The 27693-nt window shown below is 44.1% G+C and overlaps 2 protein-coding genes across 2 annotated transcripts in view; one reads left to right on the top strand and one right to left on the bottom strand.

Annotated features, from left to right (window-relative positions):
- Positions 1–1771: 1771 nt before the first annotated feature.
- Positions 1772–13178, bottom strand: LOC129133728 (GPI-N-acetylgalactosamine transferase PGAP4-like). Its single transcript, XM_077171863.1, is given in 3 exon segments — positions 1772–5788; positions 5790–6452; positions 12938–13178. Coding segments are annotated over 2 exon segments (1197 nt in total). The 5' UTR covers positions 6323–6452; positions 12938–13178; the 3' UTR covers positions 1772–5124.
- Positions 13179–26085: 12907 nt separating this feature from the next.
- The window catches only part of LOC129133672 (E3 ubiquitin-protein ligase BRE1A-like), a 6372-nt gene continuing 4764 nt past the window's right edge, over positions 26086–27693 (top strand). Inside the window, exon 1 of the mRNA XM_077172157.1 lies at positions 26086–26090. Coding sequence (XP_077028272.1) covers positions 26086–26090 — 5 coding nt within the window. The remainder of the gene's footprint in view (positions 26091–27693) is intronic.

The following is a 27693-nucleotide window of genomic DNA, read 5'->3' as shown; positions in this document are numbered from 1 at the left end:
TAGGAAGGAAGTTCTTGGAAGTGTTTTATTTTTGATGTCATCTGCAATATGGCCTCACAGGCTATTAGAGAAAATCTATAGGAGTCTTCTTGAAAAAAAAACTGTGTCAGACATTTAGATACACTTTAAAAAATCCCCTGAAGCCCACCTTGCATTCTTAACTCTTCAGAAGTATATAAATGTATTTCCAGATGGATAATAGCTGGTGTGTGCCTTTCCAGGCCTTCCAACCCTTCAATCCAGCACTCCAAGCACAGGATTACAGGTCCTCACAGAGATTTTGAGGACACACAGGTAAAAAGGTGAATGGATATGATATTTTTCACTTAATTTAGGAATGGGAGCCTTTTCAAGTCAGAAAATGGAATGAAGAATCATAGTAGATGATGTCACTGTTAGTATGCAGACCCATCACACTGACCATACTGTGCAGAAATAACAGTGATATTAAAATTATGCTGGAAAAGAGTACATACTTCCATCACACATAATCATACTTTGGGGGTACTTGTGCCTCTAAAAAATATCTCACAGTGGTTTTGTGTGTCCTTAAATAATCAAAGGAATAAACTTGCATCATGAGGGGAATGCAGTGCACTTATTACATTTAACCAAACAACTAACCCAACATTTTGTTTTTAAAAAAGCAAAAAGGTAAACACTTGGCTTCTATAAAGGAAAACATTTAATTGCTTATTACCTATTATTACTGCTCTTTATCTGAGCAGTACATGATCCCTCCAAAAAAAGCACAATTAGGTGCTGCATGTTAATATTTGCATTAAGTTTGCAAAATACAAACCACAGCAGATGTCTGAACTGGACCAGCTTGCTGAAAGGACCATTTGTAGATGTGGTGTCTGTCCAGGAACACTGGACACCAAGGCAGAAATTCGAAGAGAAGATAGGCACAGCTGCCCAGAGGCTTAGAAACAGAACAATAAAATGTAACTCTGTATCAACATTTAAAAATCACTGTTGTTCCTAGCTTCCATGTTGGCTCCACCAACATGGCATTCCTAGCTTGCCATGAAGAGCAAAGTCATGGGAAGGGACACTGATGTTGTTGACCCGTAGCCTGTAGGTATATGGATAAACTGGCTGATGGGGTGGATTCTCCCAAAGCTGTCAGGACAGATTATCAGTGGAAATGAAGTTACTCCAGAATGGAGGCATGCAGTGAAGAAGCACAGACCATGGAGTACCTAATTCTCCATGCATTTTTGGCAGGTTTGTGTTTTACTGAAGATTATTCAGAGCCACATGTTAGGCCCTGCCATCTGCTGAATTCAGATACAATGTCTGTAAAGGTGGTGTGAAAATACACAAAATGAAACTCTGACTTTGGGAGAGAAACTGCCAATGCCTTTGTAACTACAACTGTCTCTCACAGAAAATTACCTTTTTTTATTTTGTGAAATATGTACGCTCTCTATACAAAAGTAAGCCAAGGTTAAATTCCAGCACTCAGAGCTTGATTTTACCTCAGGTCCCTGTTAAAATGCCCCGATTTTCATTGGAGAAGGGCCTGAGAAACCTGGTCTAGTAAGACCTGCTTTGAGTGGGGTTGGATCAAAATTATAAAATCTGTGCCAATGCATGAACATGGGAGTATCCTTCTTTGTCATATATGGTAAGGAAAGATGGATCTGCCAATCAGGAAAACAAAGAGTGGGACACAGAAAGAAGAGACTATTAATAGAGTTTTTATAGAAAGGTTGTTTATTTTGTATAAAGTTTTCTTGTAAATAACTTGATTAAAAAAAAAAAAATCAGCCTGTATCCAGACAAATTGCTGCTGAAATACCCAATCTGGTGATTCACAGCTCCTTACCACAGGAAGGAAGGCTTTTCTCTCTTCAAATTCAGTGCCTTCTCACTAAGACATTGATGCCTACTGGAGTTAGAAAATCCTCTTGGGCTTCTGATCTAGTACAGACCTATCAGTTTATGCCCTGTGTTCTGCCTGAGTCATGCTTATGTTGGACATGCTTTGGAAACAAATGTAGTTTTTGTTTAAGTTAATAACTCCCCCTGAACTGTCTTGGACAGTAAAGTGTTGGGTCCTGCTGATGGCCCATCAAGAAAGACTCCTCTTGTGCAAGCAGCAGCTGCTGCATTGAAGAAGTCTCCAAACTATTGGGAACGAACCAATACCCAAGCAAATCCATACTGTTTGTTTCAAAAATAGTCACTAAGCTTGTTTTAAAGTGAAAGAAACCAAGCTCTTAAGGCCACATTTCAGGGAGCTAATACCATGCTTTGAGCTTCTGTAGTCTGAGATGGGGCAGCTCAGCTCCACTCCCCTCACGGAAAAGAGAGGGAAAAGGCTTTTGGGTGTTTGAATACTGCATTTTTAGCCTGAACTGCAGAACAAAGTCCAACAGGAATTAAGAATTCACAGTAGCCTCCCATTCTCTGTTCTGAGGGTGACATGAACTTCTCTGACTTCTAATTTCTAGTAAAACATGCAGCACAGAAAAGAGAAACAAGACTCAATCTGCTTCTGGGAGATTGGAAGGCAGCTGCAGGAGCCCTTTCCTGGGATGTCCCATTGGCAGGGTGGGCACTGTGCAAGTACCTGAGTAACTCAGAACATCTCTCTGAGGTTCAGCAAAGCAGCACCTCTGTTGTGAAGGTGAGTTATGCACTTTAGGAAATTGTCCCAGAAGGGCATAAAGAATTTCTTAACCTGCACAAAGGAGTTTGTTCTCAGCTGGTTTATCTGAAACTCTCACACTGGAAAGTTCAAGCCCTGGGCCCTCTGCACATTGTTTGGTCTCGCAGCCAAATTCTTTGCCATGAAAATTGTCTTCTGGTTTAGAAGGGATGCCTCAAATTCATTTTCTTAATTTCCAGCTATGAGGCTCAGTGAAATTATTGATCTCTCCAGGACTTTTGAAACATCAAATTAAGTACTACTGGACAAACAGGAAAATAACTTTGAGACAAATGGATAAATCATTTCCTCACAAGAAAACTTTTATTGACTGGATACAGCGTCTTTCTTGCTTGCTTGCTTGCTTTCTTGCTTGCTTTCTTTCCCTTTTCCTTTTTTCATTGTCTGTCCCATTTCTTGCTGTGAGATTTTCTTTGCAAGAATGAATATGAATGGAAAGAACAGAGCACTGTCCTGGATTTTTACAGTACAAGGACATAAAAGAGAGAAGAGCAAGCACTGAAACATTCACAGCTGAAGATCCAGAAACCAGTTGTATCTGCAGGCACTTGGTGGAATAAATACACAGTGACACTCAAATCCTGACACCCAAACCCCAATAATCTCTTCACTGGCAGTGAAGCCAGATGAGAGATTTGCTCACCTGCCACTGTGTGACTACCCTGGCATCTCCAGGGCTTCCGGTGGCTGGGAACAAAATGTGGTTTTGCCTATGCCATTTTCCTGGTGTCTTTTGCCAGGAGGCCTAAAGGCCGGGCCTTTGGAATGGCATGGAACCCACAAGCAGTTTTTACTCACTCTAATTTCCAAAGATGTTCTGAAGGTATCCAGCTGATTAGTGGAGAGCGAAGCACTGCTGTGATGCTGTTTCTCAGCTAACCTGCTCTGTGCCTTTGTGCTGTGTAACTGATGCCCACCGTGCTGACAGAGTGAGGGTTGCCATTTTCTTTGGTTTCATCTCTCAACAGCTTTAGGTATTTCTCACCTAAAATCAGACTTGTTAAAGCTTAAGGCATAAATCACCTGGGAGAGCTGGAACAAGAAAATTCAAAGCAGAGCCCGTCTGTTACCAAAAAGAAAAAACCAAACAATCCCCACTGATTAAATTCAACAAAAAATATTTTCTTGGTTCATTCCAAAGCAAGAAATATGGTTTTTAAAATAGTTCAACCAGATGCCACCTCAAAATGAATTTGATTCAAAGCTAACTAAAACCAAGTAGGCTTTTCATCAGATATACCCAATTTTTGCCTGTTTTCATTCAGTATGAGGTCTCTTGTCATCTGCAGGGTTTTCTATTTAACTGTGCCCACAGCCCTGGTGCAAAGTACCTCTCCCAGATGCCTAACAAGCGGGAGACATGGTCACTGTCAGAGTGGCCCCTTGATGTGCTGTGCTATTGTTGCTTGCTCTTGTGAACAGCTGTCTTTGTTTCCCACCATCATTTTGCTTTCTGCCAGGAGTAGTGAATGAACCACTCCAGCTGAGCTGTGAATTACAGCTCCGGAATGAACAAGGATCCTGCACAAGAGCATCTGATTGAATCTTTCCTTTGCCTCTCTGCTGATGGAAAGTCAAGGTAAATTCACGTTTAATGTCTAAATTCACTCAATGGCTGACAAGACCTCTTTTAATGGATCCAGTACAATGAGTGATGATCCCGACCAACACAGCAAACATTGTGTACAATGTGTGTCGTGTATCAATGAAAATGTGCCTTTGTGGCCCATCTGTGTGACACCAGTGGCTGTGATTCTGTTTTCCTATCCCTACTCTCAGAGGTGACCTTTAATGAAGCAGCAGAGGTTTTGTTTTTAAGAGCCTCTGATTGAAGGAAAAGAAGTGGGAATGGTGGAGGTGCAGATAGGGAGACAGTAACTAAAGAGACTTCAAAGCTTTGAAGTATCTAGGCAGAATTTGTAGGAAGGTTCCTGCAAACCACTTCTGCTTTTGAAGGGTCAGCTCAAAACCACAGCTTTGGAACAGAGACAGGTCAGAGATGAGACCTTAGTAAGGATGGGGAAATAAGGCCTTCCCCTCTTCATTAGCTTAAATTTGAAACATTCACGTTGTCCAACATTTCTGCTGCCCTAAGGGGAGGATTTTTGTAACCACTGTCCAGGAAGAGTAGGCAGGAAAGCTGTGCATGTTGGTGTAAGAGCTTTTCTTTGGGAATGGCTAAGGAGAGTGAGCTGGAATCCTCCACTTCCCTCCCAGGTGGTGCATGGTGATTAGTTCCAAGTTCGTATTAAATATGGTCTCCATGAACAAAAGCTGATTTTTTAAGAAAACTTGTACTTTTAGAGAGAGCTATTTTTGCCCATGTGGAGACAAGCAGCACAGACTCCAAGTTTGCACACTGTCCCTCTGCCCCATCATTTTGCTTTCTGCCAGGAGTAGTGAATGAGTGTGTGGGTGCTGTTGTGTGGCAGGGCAGGAGCAGCTCACAGCAGTTTCAGGTCACTGCTCATTTGGAGGCTGGAGTACATCCCCACGTACCGCACCAGGTTGGGCTCCACCACGAAGGCATTCTCACCCTTGCCCCACAGCAGCGAGTAGAGGGCGGTGTCCTTGGCGAAGCCCCGGCGGCAGCGCAGCCCCCGCAGGTATCCTGACGCCCGGCGGGCAGAGGCAGCGGGGAAGAGCATGGCGGGCGTGCAGCACTCGCTGGCCGGCGCCACGTTGTAGAGTGTGGGGTGCAGGCAGCGCAGCTCCAGCCCGTAGTGCCGCCCCACCAGCTCCGACAGGGCCATGCTGTACAGGGCGAAGAACGCCACCAGGCACCAGCCAGGGCCCGCCCGCCCCACGGCCCAGCAGTATGCACAGCTCAGCACCGGCCCCAGGAACATGCCTAGGCCCAGCCACTCCAGGATCCTCATGGGCTCAGGGTTGATGTAGTGCTGGAGCCTCTCGGAATGGTACAGCTTGAAGTAGAGAGCATCTCTGAGGTAGGGCTTGGAGAACCAGGCTGAGAAGAGATGCTGCAAGACAGAAAATATCTCCTCCTCTGGCATGGCATCATCTTCCATGAGGAGGATGTACTCTGGGCTGTACATCAACAGTGACTGCTCCAGGCAGAAGACATAGTCCTGCTTCTCCTTCTCAAACTGGGTCATGATTCTCTCCTGTTCTGTCACGACTGACTGTAGGAAAGAAGTTGCTCAGCAGCCTGACATTCTGATGGCTGCTGGGGTCTGACTCCACGTTACAGAGGAGCATGTGGTGGCTCTGGCAACGCACCCCACATTTCTGGAGGAGGCGGTGGAAGTGGGAGGCCACTTGCAAGACGTAGTGGAAATCATTCTGCCTCTGCACAGTGATAATGGTGATTAGCAGAAAGGGCTGGAAGGTATCACTGCCAGAGGCCTCAGAGGCATTTGGCATCTGCATCTTCTCAAAGTAATGGAGAGCATCCTGGCCCTCCTGCTGGCTCTGCTCCAGGAACTCCCAGCTCATGGGGTTCAGGTGCCAGCGCCACAGGTAGAAGTAAGAGTGCAGGAGCCAGTGGCAGATCAGCCGGTGGCAGATCAGCCGGTGGTGTGCCAGCACACCAAAAGTCACCACAGTCAGGGTGAGGAGATGGATGAAAGGGCTGGACCAACGGCACCACTTCCCACAGAGCTGCCAGGCTCGGTGGAACATAACTGCTGCAGAAAGAGGGCACTCCTGCACTGCTCATGCCCTCAATCCTTCACTTCCAATGCATCCTTCTCCCTGGACTGCAGGATACCACTGGGGCCATTGCTGCCAAACCTGCACAGGTTGTCCAAGGCTAGAAAGGGAGAAAAAAGGATGGTTAGTGAAATAGGAACTGACAGAGAAAATAGAAAGCAGGGGACTAGTCTCTGAGTAAGCTAAAATACAAGGCCCCTGTGGAATCCCATATGGTGGAGGCATCACAGCATAGTCCTGGGACATTGAGGACAGATGAGCCAAAATTAATTTCCAGCAAAGGACCCCTAAGGTTTTTTTAGCACATAGGAACTCTGATCTAACCAAGCTCAAAAGAACTTGGTGTGTTTGTTACTGTGCTTCAAACATGTAACAACAGGCAAGGTGGATGCAGGGTGTGTGGAAATCCCTTTCTGTTAAAGGTTAGGTACCCCTCTCTGGTGACAGTGACATAATAATGTTTAGATCACAGCCACAAAGCAAAGCCAGAAGTCTTGTATCTTAGTCTAGCTCATACTGCAGAGACAAACTTTTACTTCTTTGGAGACATAGATGCTTCCCTCCTGCTGCTCACACACTTCCAAATGTGTTTTTTTCCACTCTCCTCCCCAGAGTCTGAAGCGTGGGCCTGTGTATGCTAAGGATAATGTGTGTGCCTGTTTCTCTCAGATGTCTCCTCCTTACCAGACCCTGTGAAATACTTGGGCACAGAAACATGAACATGTAATTAAGCGATCGACTCCTCCTTCTTATTTAAAAGAATGCAATTTAAAAGTATATGCCTTGAATTTTAAACTGAAACATTCCTATAAATATGTAATATTTTTGTATGCACATACACACACACTCACTTTAAGCAAACATTTGCCTTCACACAAGTTAGAGTTTGCCATATATGGCTTTTCTGTTCTGTTTCTCTGCCTGCCCTGAACACTCACAGCCTGGCTTTCAGAAGCTTACACAAAAATCAGGACAACTAGACTGTTCACATGAATTCCCTTATGTCACTAATCTTGCTTTTAATCTGCTGGATTGTTCCTGGAAAAAAATGTTCCCTATATGTTTCAAAGCTGCAAAATTTTAGATTCCTCCAGAATATAAGACAGACCGTCTGCCTTCTCCTTCCTGCACCATGAGACAGAGACACAACTATTCCTGTACAATTACATTATTAAATGGCTCTTTTTGGCCTATCTATACTTCTTCTCAGTGTCAGTGGGAAAAGCCATTTCTTTCCTAACATACAAACAGCAGGATGAAGTCATTTGTCAAAGCCATAGAGTCATCTCTCTGCAAAAGGATGAAAGAGGGAAACAAAGGCAGGCTTTTGGAAAATGTCATGGAAGTGTCATGGGCTGTCACAGCCCCAACTAAGCCATAGCAGTGGTGGGAGTAATGGTGCTCACACAAGTGGTACTTTACACTTTTGATCCTACAGCAGCACCCAAACTGAAACCTTTGAGTGAAAAGCTTTTCTACACCCCAGCCTAACACCATGCAGAAGAGCTGCCAGCTCAGGACCAGCTCCCCTGCTGATGAACCCTCTCTGGCAGAGACAAGGCCTTTGTGGTGCTGTGAAAAACGTCCTGCTTGAATCTGAGGAAGTCAGTGGAAGCTTCCCAAGGAGCCGTAGAGATCTCCTGTAACATATGGGCATGCTGACAGGGACTGTACAGATATCCTCAAATTCCAAACCTGAGTTCCTTGCCATGAGCTGATCCCTATTACTGGGCCAGATGGCCAGCTTTTCTCATCTGCAATTCCTCTTGTTTTCTGACAGCTTTTAGTAGGTCAGGTGCCAGATAATATTCCTGCAATGTGTCAGGCCTCCCTTGACAACACCAGTGTCCAGCAGAAGCCAAGCATCCACAGATCTGATTGCTGCACTTCCATGCCAAACTGGGAGCTGGGCTCCCCAGAAAATACAACCATCCTAGCAAGAGCTGTGCTATGAAAAACGTTCAGAAGAACCTTAATGGTAAGAGACCAGTAGTTGTTATTTGATTGCATTTTACTGGCAGGTACCAAATATATCTCTCGCCTCCTCAAGCACTGCTGAAAGCAATTGTTCTTTGCTTGTTCGTAGATGATGAGTGGCATCTATCATCTTATCATCAGATAAGCCAGGCAGAGATCAGGGCTGCTGCACTTAAGCTCTCAGCTCCCTTAGAACTTTTGTTTCTTATGGTCTGTGTACTAAAGATGTAACAGTTAACAGATTAATGACAGCTTGAAGCATAAGAGAAGTGGCTAGAGAGGGGCAGAGGACTTGGCCCTTCGCAAAAATTATGTGGTGCATGAGATAGAAATTGAAGGCACTGCTGTCTGTTTTGATCTGCCATTCCTCAAGGCCTGTCAGTGAATGTACAGACCTCTTCTGTCCAAGGAGATGGAATTTAAGCACTATTGGAACAGTAAAAATGCACAAATATGCAGGGTAAACCGTGACCAATTAGGTAACACAGGAAACTGCAGAGTTAAAACTTGAATATAAATTTCATCATAGGCTGGCTTGCTATTCTCATCAGACTGTAGTTAACTTTTACAGGTTAATCATTGTCACTATAGGACATGAAAGAACACAAGCACACATTGCTGTTCTCAAGGTGAAGGAAAAAAGGTAGTCCAACATTTATAGTTTTTCAAAAATGACAGCAGATTGGAGGGTGACAGTGACATCTCTCCAATGACACTGGTAAAACCAACAGTCCATCAACTCTCTCCTCCTCCATAAAGCAATGCAAAACAATGAGTTATTTACAGGAAGTGTGTGAGAAAGTTCACTACAAGAATGTCAACACCAGAAGGCTTAGAAAATCTTTAAAAAGCAGGGTGACAGTTCATAAATCCCTAGAGATCCATGAAGCACAGTTTGAAAGCTACTGAACTAAGAAACGAGGGACATAGCTGTGGCAGGTGAATGACACTTTGCCCATTTTGTTTGAACTAAAAGGATAAGACTATGCCACCAGTGAAAGAGGCTGTGAACTCAGTATATATTCACTACAGATATTTCCCCAACTTCTGTCTTGCTTCTCATGTTTATTGATTTTCCTCTGTCACATAAACATGTACAGAGCCCATTTCACCTGGCTGCCTCCCTGCAGGGCAATCCCATGGGAAAGCAGTGCTCCCTCTGCTGCTACCCAGCAGTCAGATCAGATGGAACTGGGAGTGAAGAGCAGCCTGAGAAGAGGTCTGCAAGGTAATAGCTAAACAGAGAGACTTAAGGCAATGACTTTGGAGAGCTGTCTGTGATTTTGGTAGGTGTGACAGGGGGTTGAGGTGCCCCAAGAGAACCAGAGCTTGTGATCACAAGAGTCTGTCTGTCTATAGAGGGACTCATCCATTCGGTCGTCCTAGTGCAGTGGCCTGTAGCAAACCCCCATAATAAAGTCACCTGACCCTGTCCTCCCTTAATCCTGATTCATCATCTGTTGGACAGCTCCTCATCCATCCCGGGGCAGAGCTCCATTCACTCCAGCTGGTCGCTGGCATAGAGGGTGACCTCTCCTCATCTCCCCCCCCTGCCCTTGCTAAAGATTCTGTATCCTTCCATTCCACCACTGCAGTTTCAGGAACCACCCCAGCACATTGCCATGATGCCAAGGAGCTGCCAGCCCTGCAGGTGTGCCCGTGACTCCAGCTTCCCATATTCATTCCCCATGCCTTTGCACAGAGGCAGGCAAAGTAGTGGCTGGAGTGGCTGGAATTCCTTTGTGCTGCCATTCAGGCACCCTCCTGCTGATCTTTGATCCCTCCCCATATTCTGGGCCTCTCTTGCTAGCCCTGGCTTTAAACTGAAATGCTTGAAGTTCCACTCCCACAGCAGGTTTAAATTAAGGCCCTTACCAGCTTGGTGAGTCTGTCACTGAAATTCGCTCTGTGTGTCAGAAGGACCCCAGCAGTCCCAACAGGTTTCTGCAAGTACCTCCTATGGTCCAAGCTGCACCCCTGGCTGTGGCACCAATCCTGTGACCATTTGTTGGTTTGCCAGATTTTAAATCCCCTTCCCTTTGACTGGAAAGGCTGGAGGAAAAGCTACCTGTGCTCCAGAAGATAAAGGGATTTGAACATCTCTCATGTAAGGAAAGGCTGAGGGAGATGGGGCTGCTCAGCCTCAAGAAGAGATGGCTGAGAGGGGACCCGATCCATGTCTGTCAGTGTCTCCAGGGAGAGGTTGGGGGGGGGGCCTGGGGGATGGATGGGAGATGGACATGGGGTCCAGCAGTGGGACAAGAGGAACAGGCAGGAGCTGATCTCTGGGAAGCTCCACCTGAATGTAAGGAAGAACGTCTTCCCTGTGCAATGACTGGGCACTGAACAGATTGCCCAAAGAGGCTGTGGAGTCTCCCTCACTGAAGACATTTCAGAACCTGGGCACAATCCTGTGCAATGGGCCCTGGAATGACCCTGCTGGAGGAGGGAGGTGGGACCAGATGACTCACTGTGGTCCCTTCCAAGCTGTCTCATTCTGTGACTGTGCCAGGCCTGTCTTCCCAGGAATTCAGGTGTCTAAGCCGTGTTTTACAGGAGCTAAAGGTACCCACCTGAGCCGGGATTAGACAAAACTGGAGCTGCAACAGCTGCACCCCTGCTCCTATACAAAAGAGGTGTTGGCTACCTCAGTCCCTGTGGGCTGTGGGTTCCTGTGGCCCCTGCAAGCCCACAGAGCTCTCCTGTGTGGCTGGGTGGAGATGTCCCCATAAGCTGGGACATTGCTCAAGGATACTCCTGGAGGTTAAGACCCCCTTACCCAAAACCTGATATCTCTAATGAGCATGAATGTATATTGTATGCTCATGACATTTATATATCCAGCTATAGCTTTAGGTGTAGAAGTGTAGTAAGTAGCAGAGTCTAATCATGGTTTAAATCATTGTTGAAATCAGAAACTAAAACATGGTTCAATCAATTACCATTTCATTACAGCTTAATTATTAATTATTGTTAAATCATTGTTAAATCACCTTTAAATTATAATTGAATTATTCCTTAATCACAATTTGCAATTTTTTATCATTAAATATAATTTGATTATTTTCTAATCATTAATAACACCTTTTTGTTATTCCCACAATGATGAATTCTCTTAAAAATTCACCTGTGCCAGTAGAGTTGTGGGTGTAAGAATGGAGGGAGAGAAAAGGAAACAGATGTGGTGATGGCTGCTAACACTGCAGATGTTGTAGCTTTACTGTTGTTTATGACTGTGAAGAATACAGCACAGGAATAAGGAAATATTTATGGGACCAGCCTATGTAACAATCAAAATGCAAAACTGTACAAGACAACAGCCAGAGTATTCTGATTCAAACTCTGTTTGAAAGAAAAATCTTTCATCATATTGATAAAAAGCATTTCTCTTTGAAGAGACTCTGTACTATTGTTAAACTACTGATTTCCCTGTATTCACCACTTGTGCCTGAGGAATATACACCCTCTTCCTCCCCTCCCCCCACAATGCAAGAACCAGTGTTTATCCTGCACAGGAAGGCGTGGTGAATGGAATGCCCTGGTTCTGGGGGATCCTGGTGATCTGCTTGAGCCCCAAGGGGAGAAAATGAGGTAAATGCAGGAGCTGAAAAATAATCTGTGGTACAATTAGTCACGCCCTTGTTGGACAGACAAGAAATCAGCCGATTTCACATGTGCAGGAGGGTGTTTCTCCTGGCTTTTGTGCTGGCAAACGCTTGCTGAACCTGATGTGCCCTAATGGTTGTACATAAATTATTTTCTCAGTGACTGCAGGGGAGAAGCCAGCCCAGGAACCTGTAGTGTACATCAGCATTGTTTCATGTTTTGCTGCATCACAGCACAACTGCAGATTTCCTCAGCAGCCTTTGATTTGAAATGTCAGCGACTTAGGCCATTGGGTTTCTTCTTAGGTGCTCCTCGTTCCCTTCGGGAGAGCTGCCAGGTAGCACAAGGTGACCCGTAAAGCACTGGGATTAATGGCAGTTACCTCAGTGGGGAGGGTCAAAAATAAAAGGGCGTTAAATAAGAAAGGCTGATCCCACCTCCACTCTCTGCCCTCCTTGCAGATACACACGGAGGGCATTTCAGTGTGCCCAGTCCTCAGCTCCTTGCCCGGATTTCAGACCAGAGAGATTCTGGCCACTGTACAAGATTCTCGCTTCTACCTCGGGCGAGGGCTCCTCCGGGTGGCACCAAGCTCAGGGCAGAAGCTGGCTGGCTTTTCCCCGTTCCCTTGAGAGTTCCACTCACCTCCCCTAAGGGAGGGGCCGTTTCTTGAGGCGCGGCCAGGCTCCGGCCACTTGTCCTCGCTCGTCACCATGTACAGGCATATCCCCGGAGCAAGCACAGAAACATCTCCACGATCCCTAGAGGGTTTCCACCTCCCTGCCGGCTCGGGTGCCGCAGCCACAGCAGCCAAGCCCAGCCCCGATAAGCAGTTGTGGCTGCTCATCAGCCATAACTTCGTGGCCCCCCTTTCCCCGTTCCCCCCAGCCGGTTCCTCGGTGCACCGCCCGCCCCCTTATCCCCCGCAGGGGAAGAGGAAGCCTTCCCCCGGGACAGCGCGATCCCAGGGGGCCATTTCCCCCATCCGAGCGGGAGATTTACCCGATCCGCTGGGCAGCCCCGCACGGCCGCTCCCGCCTCCCTCCCTCCCGCGGCTCCGCTCCCGCCGGGGTCCTGCTCTCGGCGTGTGGCTCACTTCTCTTCCGCGAATTTCTCTCCTCCCTCTCGGGCGCTGAGGGTGGGATTAAAGGCATCAAAGACCAAACATGTGACTCCGCCAGCACGGGGATGCTCAAGGAAGGGGAAGGGGAGATGGCCGGAGGGGGTCACCGCACACCGGGGAGGGGACCGGTCCCTGGAAGCAGGTTCAGGAGTAAATCCCGAGCCCCAGGGAGACGGCCGGGGCGGTGGCGGCTGCGCAGCCGGAGGTCCTCATTCCTACTCTGCGATCCCCGAACGCTTCGCAGGGAGCGGCGGGACAGCCGTAGGGGCAGCGCAGCTCCCCGGCCCTCCCCAGCCACGGTGTCACATCTGCTCGGCGTCACCACGGCCGCGTGTCACTTTTAGTGGGTGTCACTTCTGGCGGGTGTCCCCTCTGCCCAGTGTCACTTCTGCCAGGTGTCTCCACCAGCTCCCGCGCCTCGGAGGCGCTGCCCTCCCCCCCGGGACCTGCTGGATGATCCGGATCCCTCGCCTCCCTCCCGGGAGGGGAGAGGATCACCGGGGTCTGCAAACTCGAGCAGAAATTGGCAAGAGTCACCAGCAGGTTCTTTATGTGCGTGTCACCTCTGACAGGTAAAAGCTTTCTCAGTCTGCAGCGAGGTCTTCACAGGTGTATTGGCTGAAGTGGGGAGGCTCAGCAGCTACACAAAGATTTATATCAGCCTGTTCAGGATTCAGATATTTTATCAAACTGGCCCAAGACTGCCTCTGACGGGTTCAGTCCCCCTCCCTCCCACCTCCCAGTGCTTTTCTCTGTGTTCCATTTCCCTGCTCTTATATACATACACACCCATTAGCCCTGTGACCATAATACCTAATTAACTGGTTACCTGAAAGATATTTCAGGGAAAGTTTACTGTCTGTCCTTGTAGGAACTCCTTGGGTTTGTGCCTGCAGCTCCAGAAAATGTAAGTGCATATATTTGGGCTAAACTGTTTTCAGGCTCAGACCTCTCTTATAGCTTAGAAGAATCTTGGGGTAAGAAAAAAAAAAAAAAAACTACAAACAAACAAAAAAAAAATCTCTTAGGTCCTTTCAGTAAAATACCTTGTTCTGTTGAGCACAGCTAGAATGTTGCTAGTGTCCAGTCCTGTAAATCAGAAGCTTCTAGCATGATATATGTTCTTTAATTTTAACATAGCAATTTCTATTATGCCCTCTTATAATCATGATGAACAAAGGAAATCAGCTTTGCAGGCCTGTGATCCTTAGTGTTTCTTCTGCTGTCCCACACCTAGGGCTTTTCATTGCTAAGACAACGTGGAAGAAGAGGGGAAAGCCAGAGGAACATTAATGCCCAAAATAAACAACACAATCAAGCACCACAACTGGGTTCCTGTAGTGACTTCCTAGAAACAGGTTAGGCATGCTGGAAAGTCCATCAGCTTACTAAGATGCATGTTACTCTCTCAAAATAATAAAGAAATAATGGTTTCTCAGTGATTTGCTTCCCCAAATCTCCCTTTGCTGACCACCTCTGCCTCTTTTTCTGTTTTTAATGACAGTGATTTACACTCTACCTTCCACTTAAATGCTCTCATGCCTCCAAAAGTTGATGCACTGAAAACACAGCAGATTCTGGAACAGAAGAGAGAAAAGAGGGTATGTAAGAGTACTGGAGGTGGGAAAAAGCTTGTACATTCCAAGGAGGTCCATTATTATGTTCTTTCCAGGATAAGAAATGCAGATATTTTAAGAAACAAAAAATGGGGTTTTTTTCCACTTCTGTGTCAGTGTGCATGTGGGAGAGTGACTATTGAGCAGCATCAGCAGAAATACTTACCACACTGCACCCAGGATTACATTTTGGATGTTTTACCCAGCAGAATTTATTATCAGGGATAATAAATTAAAAAGAAAAAAAGTGGGCCCAAAGGCCTTATCTTTGGAAATAAATATTAAGGTCATTGTCATTTTGCATGATTTCTGTGCAATCTTCCCAACTTCCTCTCTACTTACTTGCACGCTTTTCAGGGTACACTTGACTTTCATCCTTAAAAATACCTTAACATCCTTAGCTATTTCTTTAAAACAGGTTCTGTTAGACCCAAAAGACTGAGGGAGAAGAGTCTCAAGTGATTTTGGGGCAGTGGCACAGAATGACAGTGGAAGCCTGTCATTCCTGACTACTCATCCATCTTTATCATGGTGCTGTCTCCTGCTGTGCACAAGCATAAGGGACACTGATGTAGCTGAAAAATGAACTTTTTCTTCTGGTGAGTTATATCTTAGTTGGGTCACTTTGTCCCTGCAGTTCCCCATACCAAATGGCATTGGAAAGCTGGGAGGCCTTTGGAAAGCAGAGATGAACATTTGGTGACTCAACTGCTCCTGCAGTCACATAACTGCAACCTCAAATGCTCAGAAGAAATAGTTACTTATAAAATTATTCAGCCTGTACAATAATAGGACAGGACTTTAAAACTATGATCAGAAACAATCTTGGGATGAGAATTTATCCAGGTGGCAAAGGTTCAGCTCAACCATCCAGATCCCAGTATTTTCCATTGTGAAAGCATCTTTCCCCTCTGCCATCCACTGTAACAGCTCTGATGGCACTGAGCATTTGTTCCGGGCAATGGGAATAATATTTTCTTTTGCTTTCCCTGAGATCAGGTACAGCTCCTGCTTTTCATAAGCATGAGTGTCAGAGGCAGGACAAGGCAGGCACATGGTGTTTAGATACTTGCTCAATGTGCAGGCAGGACAGACATTCATGGTCTTGGGGGAGCTGAACTGAGAAGCCTGGTGTCCTCTGAGTTGTGTTATTTGTGTCCTGCACATCACTGTCAAATTATCTTCACTCCAACTCGTGTTCCCTGTCCCCTCCCGATTCCTTGTCTTTCCTCCTGCTGCCTCATGTTTTTACCAGAAGGCAAGGGCACGAGGGTATGCACACTCCAGTTGATTTTGAGCACTTGTCCTGATTATTCAGCCAACAAATCAAACAAACAGCTTCCTGTTCAGGGTGTCCTCAGGTTCTGCTCAGCAGGATGGACACCCTCAGCTCTGCTCTGCAAGGCACTGCCTGAAGTAGCAGCAAACACATGTTTGGGGCTAACCTCCTTCAGCCAGTTGCAATGAAATTCGAGAAGTGTGTGCAACACTTACTAGGGACAAGGAGGAACCTGTGAAAAGAGAAAAGAGAAAAAAAAAAGAGGGACAGGAAAAAAAGTTTTGTAAGGCTGGTCTCCTTAGGAAAAATCCAAAGTCACTGCATTCCAGCAGGAGGAATGAATAATGTGTTTAGCATAACTTGTTGTGCCAGTATGTAAATAACCTGCAAAGGCTGTACCTCTTCCACAAACACTGAGAAGTTCTGTAGTGACAGCACTATTCCTTTACATACAGATACCAGATGATTGTCTGGCTATTCCTGTACTGTCAGCTGCACAATGGATATGTTCTCCTTGTAGGTATCTGCTGTTCTTCAAAGACTAACTTTGATAATAAGGTTTTCCCCCTGCTAATCATTTATAGGGGTAAAACCCCTATATTTCCTGCTTACATTCTGGTTTTGTAAGAAGCAGCAGATATTTCTGATGACCATTTTGAATATAAATACAATATTGAGGATAATCAAATGCATAGAGTGGCAGTGGCTTTCTCTTTGTTTTCTTTCAGACTCAGAATTGATCACTGGGGACAAAGAGTGTTCAAAGTGCTTTGCTGTTTACTGGAGACATAATGAGCTTATATGTCAGGGCCACTGTGTTTAACTTTAGACAGCAATAGTCAGAGGAAACACAGCTCCAGCAGGGATGGATTCGTGCTGGCTTGGCTGTCTAGGGTGCATTAGTATTTATAAAAAGGCTGAAGTATTTTAATCTCATTTTCATCCTGATCTGTCCATTTGATTTTGGTTCTTTTCTTCATATATTTCCCAAGTCTTCCCTCTATAAAGTCTCCTATATACAACCACAACTAGACTTTTCAGGCTCTTACCAGTAGCTAATTCATCTTGCAGATTAATTACTAAATCCTGTTCCTGTAATCTCTTCTACCCTAGCTGCACATATCTGAAGATGACAGAAATACATTCACTGTAGTCCAGTTCACTTTAGAGACTATTGGGCACCCCTCCCTACCACACACACCCTTTTTCTCTGCTTCTTTAGCTTCTCCAATCAAACCATTAGAAAAGGCTGTTGATAGCTAAAAGAACACCAGAGTGAGCCAGCACAGAAATGTGTTAAATTATGATGGAGCTGCAGAAATACTGCTAGCCTGGTGACACTCTGAGACCTGGAGGTACCTTGGCCAGTTTAGTGGCATATGCTCTGGTGATCCAACCTCCTTTGTGTCTTGCTCCAAAATTCTACTCTTGCAGACCACAGAGTATTTCAAAGAAAGGGACAAACATTTTAATTTAGGCATAGATTCCACTAGCTCTTCAAAATATCTGTTAAAATACATTGGCTCTCAGTTACTTGGTCTGTCTTGCAACATAGAAGAACGGCCTGGGACACTGTACTTTTTGCTAAAAAAAGATGCTGATGCTAAAAAAGAGAATAAGCTGAAAAGGCAAACCAGAAGATTTCCAAACTGAGAGGCAGGAGGAATTATCCCCCAGGGACTGCTGGAATTATACCCAGGGACTTGCTTTCTTTTGCAAAATGGAATAAAGATATTTTGTATGGTCAGTGAACTCTTTCCACTAGCAAATTCTGCATCTGTGTGAGAAGCACAGTGTTAGCAGTTTCTCTGCTCTCTCACTGCAAATTTTAGGTGAGCACTTCTGTAACTAAAGGTCAGATGCTGGCATGAGACAAATGGCCTGTCTAGGAAAGTCTGAGTACTACTTGTGCAAGGTTTTAAGTCCACAAAGACTCTCAGGAAAATTGTATCAAATTATAGCTATTTTAAAACTGCTTCAAATCTCTAAGGGGCAGCACTATTTGGTGAAGTTTAAGAGGTTTTTAAATTCAGTTTAGCTGAATGGTGTTTTTTTACCCTTTTTTCATTCCATGTAATAGTGAACGTAACACAGAAACTAAAATAGCTTACTTCTAGTTTAGATTTTTAATTAATTCAGGTTAATTTATTTTTCTTTTAATATATAAATTTAGACAAGTCCTGGGAAACCAAGTAGGGGCACCTGCCTTACTTGAAGAAAGACATAAAAGTCTGTGACTAATCCAGGATCTAGAAGGAAAACCTGTTATAATCACAGGAGTTACACTGGTTAGTATAAAGATGCAAGTGATTTCTCTAGAATTTATTCTGCAAACTCAGTAATTTTCACTGCTGATGAGTAATTAATATTTTCAGCTCACTGAAAAAAATAGCTCACAAAAAAAAGCTCACTTTCTTTTTCTGGTCTCTTAATGTGCCAGTAAAGAGCTTACTAGGATGCAAAGTAATTTCTGAAGACTATGTCTTTAAAATTTAAGTGCATCTACTCCAATTAAATAACTATGGATAGTAGAGTCAAGCTCCTTTTCAGGAAACTCTTCATATCACTATTTCCAGGAACATTTGCACACAGGAATCCTCTGCACAGACAGAAAATTAAGGTGGTTCCAGCACCACCAGGTGTGGTGCTGTGGGGGTGGGGGGCACTGGTGGGGGAAAAAAGTGAGAGTGAGTGAGGGAAAGGGAAGAAGACAGAAAAGCCTGTGCTCCATTTCCTGGGCTTTTCATTTCTCCTGATCACTATGGCAGCTGGGCAGTGAGGCAGCAAGGCAATTGCTAATAATTCCTGCTGAGCCTTCCCAGCCTGAGTTTCTCACTGACTAGAATATTTCATTCTGTCTCTTTTAGATTCCCTGCCAGGATTTTCTGGGTGTCAGCTGAGAGAGCTCCTTCAATTCCCACAAATATTCTCCATTTAGCATCAAGTATTTCTCTACAGGAGGAAAACAACTATGGAAGGAACATGACAAAACAAAAGTAAGTGAGACGACTTTTTGTGCCACATATATAAGCAACTGAAACATTTCTATCCAGGTCCCTTCTGGTCAGGTGACAATGGAATTTCTTTCCTACACCTGGGCAAAATATGGTAAGTGCCTCTCTTCCCAGAAGTGAGCCGTAAGTATCCTACTATGCTACTTCGGTAAGAGTAACTATCTAATAATAATAATAATAATAATAATAATAATAATAATAATAATAGTAGTAGTAGTAGTAGTAGTAGTAGTAGTAATAGCAATGCAATTTCTTTCAATGGAAAAGCAAGAACTCAGTTCAACTGCATTGGCTACAGCTTTATATGTGTTCATTTTCTTTAGTCAGCTTGTCTGTCAAGAGAATTATAATATCCTAAATAACATCAACAGCAATTGTTGGCTAGATCAAGGATGCTGTGAAGTGATACATTTCTGTGTGATCTGATGTACACTGCACTGGGTGGATATCATTAGGTAAAGTACCTGATCTTATCAAATACAGTTCCACTGTTGGCCCTAACTAATGTGTACCTAGCACAGCACCCTGCAGCACCACCTTTCATTCCATTTCATATCCACATCAACAACATAGGCTACTTCACAATACTTGAGAGGAAAACCAAAAATTATCCTATTTTGAGAGCACAACCTTAACTAAAATGTTGTGCTTTATCCTTACCTTACAATGAGGTAAGGATAAAGTCATGTCAAGAGGGGGGGACACCAGAACAAACCTCAAGGACAAAATTTTGAGCAAGGATTGAAACTTTGTTCTTCAAAGGTCAGCTTTTAAAATTAATCTTGTTATTGCTTATCACACTTTGATAACATGAAAGTGCCTCTTGCACAAACCAGCCATTAAAAAAGAGTGTCTTTTAAGACACTGCTGTTTTCTATTTTTGCTTCAAAGCACCAATGATCAAAATAGCAGAACAAGATAGAATTACCCTGTCTGTAGCCAGTGTACAAGGAAATTAAGGGGGTTAGGAAGTAGAAGCCCTTCATCCTATTTATTTATCGATTGTAATTGTTTTTAGGAACAGAGCTACATTTGCTTTTAAGTCAAAGACCTGTACACATATATGACAGGTCTGGTACTTTTATTTGGAAGTATGTTCCACTAATATCACTAATATGCATTTTCTATTTTTCCTTTTTTTTTTTTCTTTCTGAGACTTCTCCTTCCTTTACTTCACCTCTATCATCTAATCTAGAAGGCACTGAACAGATGTGCCAACTGCCACAGGACACACTGAGGGCTGTGTTTCATACCTGCTCTCCTGTGGTGCCTGGCACTGCGTTATCACAAAGCAGCTGCTGTGGTTCCAGTTACCAGCCCAGGAAATGAAAGGCTGATTTGTGTGCTGACACAAAAATAGACCTTTACCCCAGAATTATTAATGCACAGGGCTTTGCTCTACTGAATTTGGAATCTGGTTATCTCTTTTAGGGCAGTTAGTCTGCTATTTTGTTTTGCCCAGTCACTGGTTGCCTGAAAATGTCACTTTTTCACTTTATTATCTTAGGCTGGCTGCTTCTTGAGTTCTTGGGCCCATTTGCCCAATGTCTTTCCTTAAGTGTGCAACCTGCAATCCCTTTCTTCATCTGCCATTGACAGCACCTGGAGCTGATTGGCCAAAGGTCTTCTGTTCCCACCTTTGGGATCTGTGCTCTGCTATTTCCTCAGCAGACTCCAGATACACAAGTCCTTTCACAAAAGAGAGGATTTCCCTCTGCCCTCCAGGGCAGAGCCTTCTGCTCACGACAACCTCAGGTTCAGCAACAGGTGGGAGAGAGATCAGCTCCCAGACCATCTCCCATAGGGCCTTTCCTCTTGGAAGCAGCACAGTTCTGCTGGATCAAAGATCACTTTAGGTACTGTCCTGGGTGTGCCAAAGCTCCAAATTTACCTGCACATCGGCAGACACATCTGGGTAATATGTGAATAGTTCACAATGCTGTGTCTCCACCTCCCACCTTACCAAAGAGGATGCATTTCACACCCATGTGTTGGGCTTTCATAGCAAATTTGGTGGCTACTACTACTCCTACAATTTGAGGGAAAGACAGAATTTGAGGTTTTGTAGGTCCTTTTAATTTGGAATAGAGGTTTGCAACAGATAATGGGTGATGTTCAGCACACCCTGGTCACAAGGCTGTGCATTTCTTGTTTAGAGGAGATTCAGTCCATCCAAGTCTTCTTTTGTGGCCACAGCCTGAGCACACCAATACCGCAAGCTCAAAATTGTCTCCTCTGTAGGCTGTTCCTTACACAACATCAGTACATCTCTGGGTCTTTGATGGTTTCTCAATACCAGGCTCCCCTCTGCTTATGCTAAAAACATGTGCACATCCTTTCCAAGAAACACTCTGCTTCAATCACAACAATTCTTAACCAACTGTAATTTTGTAAAGTGCTCCACTCTTTCTTGTAGCAATTGCAAGTGAAGGACTACGAGGTTCAGGAAAAAGCAGCCATATTTGTCACACTCCTGACTCTTAGTAATTGCAAATTGCTGCAAGACTTTCTCTGCAGTTCCTCTGCACTGGCATTGGATTGCTCGGGCTCTCTCATCTTCTTCACAAAAGTATTTCAAGTATTAATACAAGTATTATTAATCCCTCTCTTTCTCTCCTTACCACTCAGTTTTTTTCTTGGTTTTTTTTTTTTTTCCCTTCATCTCCTGTGTTATCTCTGCACAACAATTCACAAGGAGGTGACAGTTAACCTAGAAACAGCACTGAGGAAAGCTACTGTAGGGAAACAAGAGCCTCAGTCTTGAGTTTGCAGGCTGTGTGGAAAATCCACATGAATCCTGCAGCATAGCCATTTCTTTTTTAGCATTGCAATCCAGCTGGCAGCTAGAACTTTCCCTTTTAAGTCCCATTTTAGGGCCTCCCCAAACACTTTGGTCTGTGGTATGTGCTGTATAAAAAAAGTGGCTTCGAAGTCTGTTTGAATGCTTATCTAAACCGTGGTGATTAAGATAGATATGGAATTGAATGTACAAGGGTAGGAGTGCTGTGCAGGAAATGGAGGAAATGCCAAGGTGCACAGAGATAAAAGACACTGGCATGAAATTAAATAAAAGGTTGTGGCTGTCCCCATTTCACTTAGAGCTTTGCAGAAAGGACATAAATCTATTCTTCATGGATCCTACACCTGAGACAAAAATATGCAGAGGACAGAAAAAACAAATATAAAGAAAGGGGAAGAAAAACACAAGAGCTGAAAGGTGTGCTGAATGGAAACCCTCATTTGGAGTCCATTTTATGAAGCATAAAAGCACCTTTTGGTTTCAAACATTTTGGTGAACAACAGACTGCACCAAGAATCAATCACTTATCAACCACTTCTGACTTAGATAAGTGCTCCCCAGCTGTAAAGAAATGTTGTAGGTGGAAAACATGTTTGCTAATGTTTTGTAATTCATTGTGGCTTTTATTTTTTAACTAGTGAAGGTCTGAATATAATCTTTTAAGAAATCCCCAAGGTATTCAGCTTTCCAGCCCTGCTATAAGAGATTTATTTTATTTTATTTTATTTTATTTTATTTTATTTTATTTTATTTTATTTTATTTTATTTTATTTATTATTTTTAGACAGTATTGTGTAAAAACAGATTTCAGCCAAGCTGGTCAACTTCTATGTTCCAGCTGCTCTCACACTTGCTCACAAAGTTGCAACAGCTGTGTTGTAACTCAGATGTTTATCCAGCCTGAAGTCTTGTTGTGTATTATTCAGCTAGTCTGTGGGTCTTGGGCATAGCAGCAAGTTATATTGTGATTTGCAGCATGGGGACTGTACTTATTTTTCGCATTATCAGTGCTGACAGTAACAGTGGAGCTGGGTGAAAGCAAACTTTGTACTTGCTCAAAAACCTTGTGCTGCTTTGGAGGTGCAAACCTATTTCAAACTTTAAACATCAAATCACAAAATGGTCTGGGTTGAAAGTGAACTTAAAGCTCATCTTGTTCCAAATCCCTGCTAAGGGCAGGGACACCTCCCACTAGACCAGGTTGCTCAAAGCTCTATCCAACGTGGCCTTGGAAAATTCCAGGGATGTGACATCTCCAGCATCTCCGGGCAATGCAAATAAATCAGGAACCTTGTCAACCTGATGCTGTTGACAGGTGTTTTCATGTTTTTCTGCAAAGATGAAGATAATAAACCTAACCACTAAAATTTCACTTCGGACTTGCATTATCTATTAGCTCAGTCTTAGCTGGAACTAACCTGTCTGGTGTATGCACATGTATCTGTTTCACACTTTCCACAGAATCACAGAATCATTTAGATTGGAAAAGACCCTTGAGATCATGGAGTCCAACCTATGACCCAACACCACCTTGTCAACCACACCACGCCATTGAGTGCCACGTCCAGTCTTTTCCTGAAACACCTCCAAGAACAGTGACTCCACCACCTCCCTGAGCATCTTCTTCCTATGTCTGATCACCCCTTCTGTGAAAAATTTCTTCCTAATGCCCAACCAAAGCTCTCCTGGCACAATTTGAGTCTTTTTCCTCTTGTCCTGTCCTTTGCTCCCTAGGAGCAGAGCCTCACCCCTCCGTGGTTGCACCCTCCAGTCAGGGAGTTCTGGAGAACAAGGTCTCTCCTGAGCCTCATTTTCTCCAGGCTGAGGCCCCCCAGCTCCCTCAGCCACTCATCACTGGACTTGTGTTCCAGCCCTTTCTCCAGCTCCATTCCCTCCTCTGGACACACCTCAGCCCCTCAGTGCCCTTCTTGAATTGAGGGCCCAGAACTGGACACAGTCCGAAGGCGTGGCCTCTCCAGTGCCGAATGCAGGGGGACAATCACTGCCCTGGGCCTGCTGCCACACCATGGCTGGCACAGAACGTGTTGCCCACATTCACCCCCTTCCCACCCGCTCCAGCCTGGACATGGCTCCATTCAGCGGTGGGCAGGGAGGCGGCCGCTCTGCCAGGGCCGCCTGTGGGCGGGGGCGTCTCCGCCCACACCGCCATCTTGGGTGAGTTCAGCTCTCCCGGCTGCTCTCTCTGCAGTCAGGGTTGGATGTTATAAAAAGCCACGTCCAAAGGCAGTGTCTGTGCTAAATGGGCTTTGTGTCAAAAGAGATTTCACAAAACACGGTGTCCTGGTCACACATTGGTTTAAATATACATCTTCTCCTCCCTGTTAGCTTGAAAATGAACAAGGTAAGAATCCCAAACACTTAAAAGGGGAATAATTGCATATTCCCTCAGCTTTGGCTCTTATTCCTGCCAAAGCTAATGGCAAAAGCCATGCCCAGGGCATCTTAGTTTCTGTCACCAGCTTCAAAGGGTGTTTATTCCTCCATTCATCCTTTCTACTTGGGAAAAATGCCAATCACTTGTTTTAAAATTTTAAAAGTTTAATAGTACTAAAATGGTTATAAAAATAGTAATACAAATTAGAGAAATAAGATTTTGGACAATCAGAGGACAATAAAGGACGATAAAAGCAAAGAATTATGTACGTTCGGATGCTTTCCTCTTGAAAGCATAGCTCGCTAACAAAGGATTAACTCTTAAAAGCAAGAGCCTGTTGTATATTCATACATCTCATACATGACTCAAAAATTCTTTTCAAACAAAGGGTGTTTTCTGATTATTGTCAACTTCCTCTCCTTCATCTTGTAAATCATGGTCAGACTCCTTTGAGTGTGCAAGGAGACTAGTTCTTTACAATAAGGAGGCAATAATTTTCCTCTTTGGGATTTTAGTGTCTGTTATCTCTGTGCAAAGAATTTCTTGATTATTTCATCCTTTTCTTGAGCTAGTTAAAAAGTATCTTGCATAGCATAGTTTCTATTTTAACATTATTTTATAACTTAAAACTATATTAAACACACTACTTAAGAGAACTAATACAGCATAACTTTCTGACATAACACATATAATATTCATTTTAATATTTGTGAAAAGCCAATCATAAAATATGCATTTTTCATACTTTACCTGAATTCTCAGGGTGCCAGGGAATATGGAGGTCCCACTGAAATCTCAAAGCAGCTATAATCCCTTGAAGGATCCCCCTGTAAAACCAGCTTCCCCCGTCCAAGTCCACTGCCTTCACAATCCCATGTTCAGAAACCATTTGTTAACTGATTGTTATGAATAATTTATGTAGCTATTGGCTTTCGCTATTATTGACTTCAGTAAACTATTTTGATATAGTACAGTTTGTAATCTCTATTTAACTGCTTTTGATACAGTATAATTTGTCAGCCTTTTATGTTTAATATCCTAATCTCTGTATAGATTGTATATTTTGGTGTGATATATATTATAGTTTAGGCCTTGACAAAATATTGGCTATATAATGTGTATTATAACATCAACTTTTGCAGAAGTAATTGTAGCTGTGAAATAATAACTAATGCCTTTATTTTTGTAACTAACTGACAAGTAGTGAAATAGTTAATGTTGATTGGAAGTACTTGTAAAGATGGCTAGAACATCTGTATGATAAGATAACTTTGAAAAGAATTAGACACGTAACACCAAAAGAGCAAGGAGCAATCTACCATTGATCCTTCGGCTATCAATAACTCTAACCACACACCAAGGGGCTCCTTAAGGAAATAAAATACAAGACTCTCAAAATCACATCTGCATTGTTGCATGTACACTAAGAAATTGAAGTCAGGGGTTGAACTAAGAGAAAGAATTCCTGGAACATGTAAACTCAAAGGAATGTTTGAATATGTGTAATTCTCATAAATATGCATTTGACTAATGCAATGAAAAAGTATATGAGTTGTTGTAGTTAACCATGTGCATCTGGCTATGCACCCAGTGCTGTTACTTTTGCTCATCTCTTATTTTCCCTTATTAAACCTTTAATGTTGCAGTGTGATTTCCTGTTTCACCTATCCCAGCCCCCCAGGTATGCCAACTTCTCCTTTCCCCTCCCCCTTTGCCCTCCTGCTGAGAGCTGTCCATCAATCTTAACATTCCAGGAGGGTCATGGTGTGTTTGACAGAAGTTCAAAAGATGCCCCTCAGGTCTGGGCGCATTGGCCTGTCCAAGTGTCTGTATCCCTTGAGCCTTCCCCTCCTCACACCTGGTTGGTGCCTCACCTGTCCCTTCCCCGTCCCCTGTCCCCGGGGCTTAAAAGGAGACGGGACCATGCGGTTGGGATTCTACTGGGAGCTGTTACAAGATTCAGAGGTCTATCATCCTGGAATAAAACTCTGGATTAAAACTCTACGACAGAATCCTCTCCTTTTTCTCTTCACTGTCGCCTGAACCTTTTCCACCAGAGGTAGACTGAGTTTCTACTTTGCCTGGATTTGTTGCGAGTGCCCAGCTCCAGCACCCAGCCGGCCAAAGGTGTCTCTGAGGTGAAACACCACAGCTGCCACCTTTGGCCCAGCAGCAAGGGTCAGACAAGGCCAGGCACATCCCACCCGGAAATATTTGGTTTAATATTCCTTACTTTAAAAATTGTAAAGAGTGTTATGCATAAAGAATGAGATGATTTTCTCTCGCAATTAAGGGATGAATATTGTGTGTGTTTTAAGAGAAGCTTTATTGATGTATAATTATGTTATTGTGGTTTTTTGTTTAGATGTCCTCTGTTCTCCCCATAGTTCCTTTCCCTGCCCCCCTCACCCCCCCCCCCCCCCCCCCCCATTCTGTGTTGTGTCTGTCAGACAGTCTGGGGTATCTAGGACAGGTAGAGAGAAGGCATGCACATATATCCCTTGCATATGTGAGAGACAACTGCTCACATTGAAAATTTAAAAAGGTTTACTAAACTTTAACAAAAATACAACAAAAGGACTACATAAGGAAAAATCTGCAGTGCTGGAAACTGCCCCTCATGCACACCACATGGCCAGTTCATCTCCAAGATCAATGCTCAGTCTTTTATACCCCTGGGGGTTACATCAGCCAGCCCTGGCCCCTCCCAAAGTCTGTCAGTCAGCTCTTCTTTGCCATTTATCGGTGGAAACTGCTTTCTTGGAACTTGATTGGACATCAGATGTTGCCATGCCACACCCCCAAGCTTTTCCATTCCCAACTTCCCCATACAAGGGGCACATGTGCACACCTTTTTTCTACCTGTCCTAGACAACCCCAGCTGTCTGATGGTCACAATACAGGGGGGGAAAAGGGAACTATGGGGAGAACAGAGGACATCTAAACTACAATAACATAACCGTACATCACTAAAGCTTTTCTTAATATTCACACAATAGTTATCTTTTAATTGCTAGAGCCAATCATCTCATTATCTGTCTATAACAGGTGGGACAGTTGAGAATGGAAAAGCTTGTTGCTAGGAGGGGCACAGCATGACAATACCCGACTCTCCAATCAAGTTGCAAGAAAGTAGTCTCCACTAATAAATGGCAAAGAAGAGTTTACTGACAGACTTTGGGAGGGGCTGGGGTTGGCTGATGCAACCCCAGGGGTATCAAAGGCAAAGCATCCATCTTGAAGAGCAGTGAGCCATGTGGTAGGCAGCCGTGGTGTGAGGGTGGGGTGGGCTCCCAGGTCTGTTTTTCCTTATTTAGTCCTTTTGTTGTACTTTTTGTTAAGGTTTAATAAACCTTTTAAATTTTTTAAAGTTGCTCCTCTCAAAGAGTGAGCCTCGTTTCTCACACTGATCAAATAGCTGCTGAAGCTGCTATAAACTCCTCTGGCCACTCTGCCAGCTGGCATACCTTTATCAGAGGATATCTAAGCCCTCTTGCCCAGGGCATCTCAGTAAAATACACCCAACATCCC

The sequence above is a fragment of the Agelaius phoeniceus genome, chromosome Z (assembly GCF_051311805.1).
Source record: "Agelaius phoeniceus isolate bAgePho1 chromosome Z, bAgePho1.hap1, whole genome shotgun sequence".
Lineage (NCBI taxonomy): Eukaryota > Metazoa > Chordata > Aves > Passeriformes > Icteridae > Agelaius > Agelaius phoeniceus.
The sequence above is the reverse complement of the archived record's forward strand: the minus strand, read 5'-3'. Positions and strand labels throughout refer to the sequence as shown.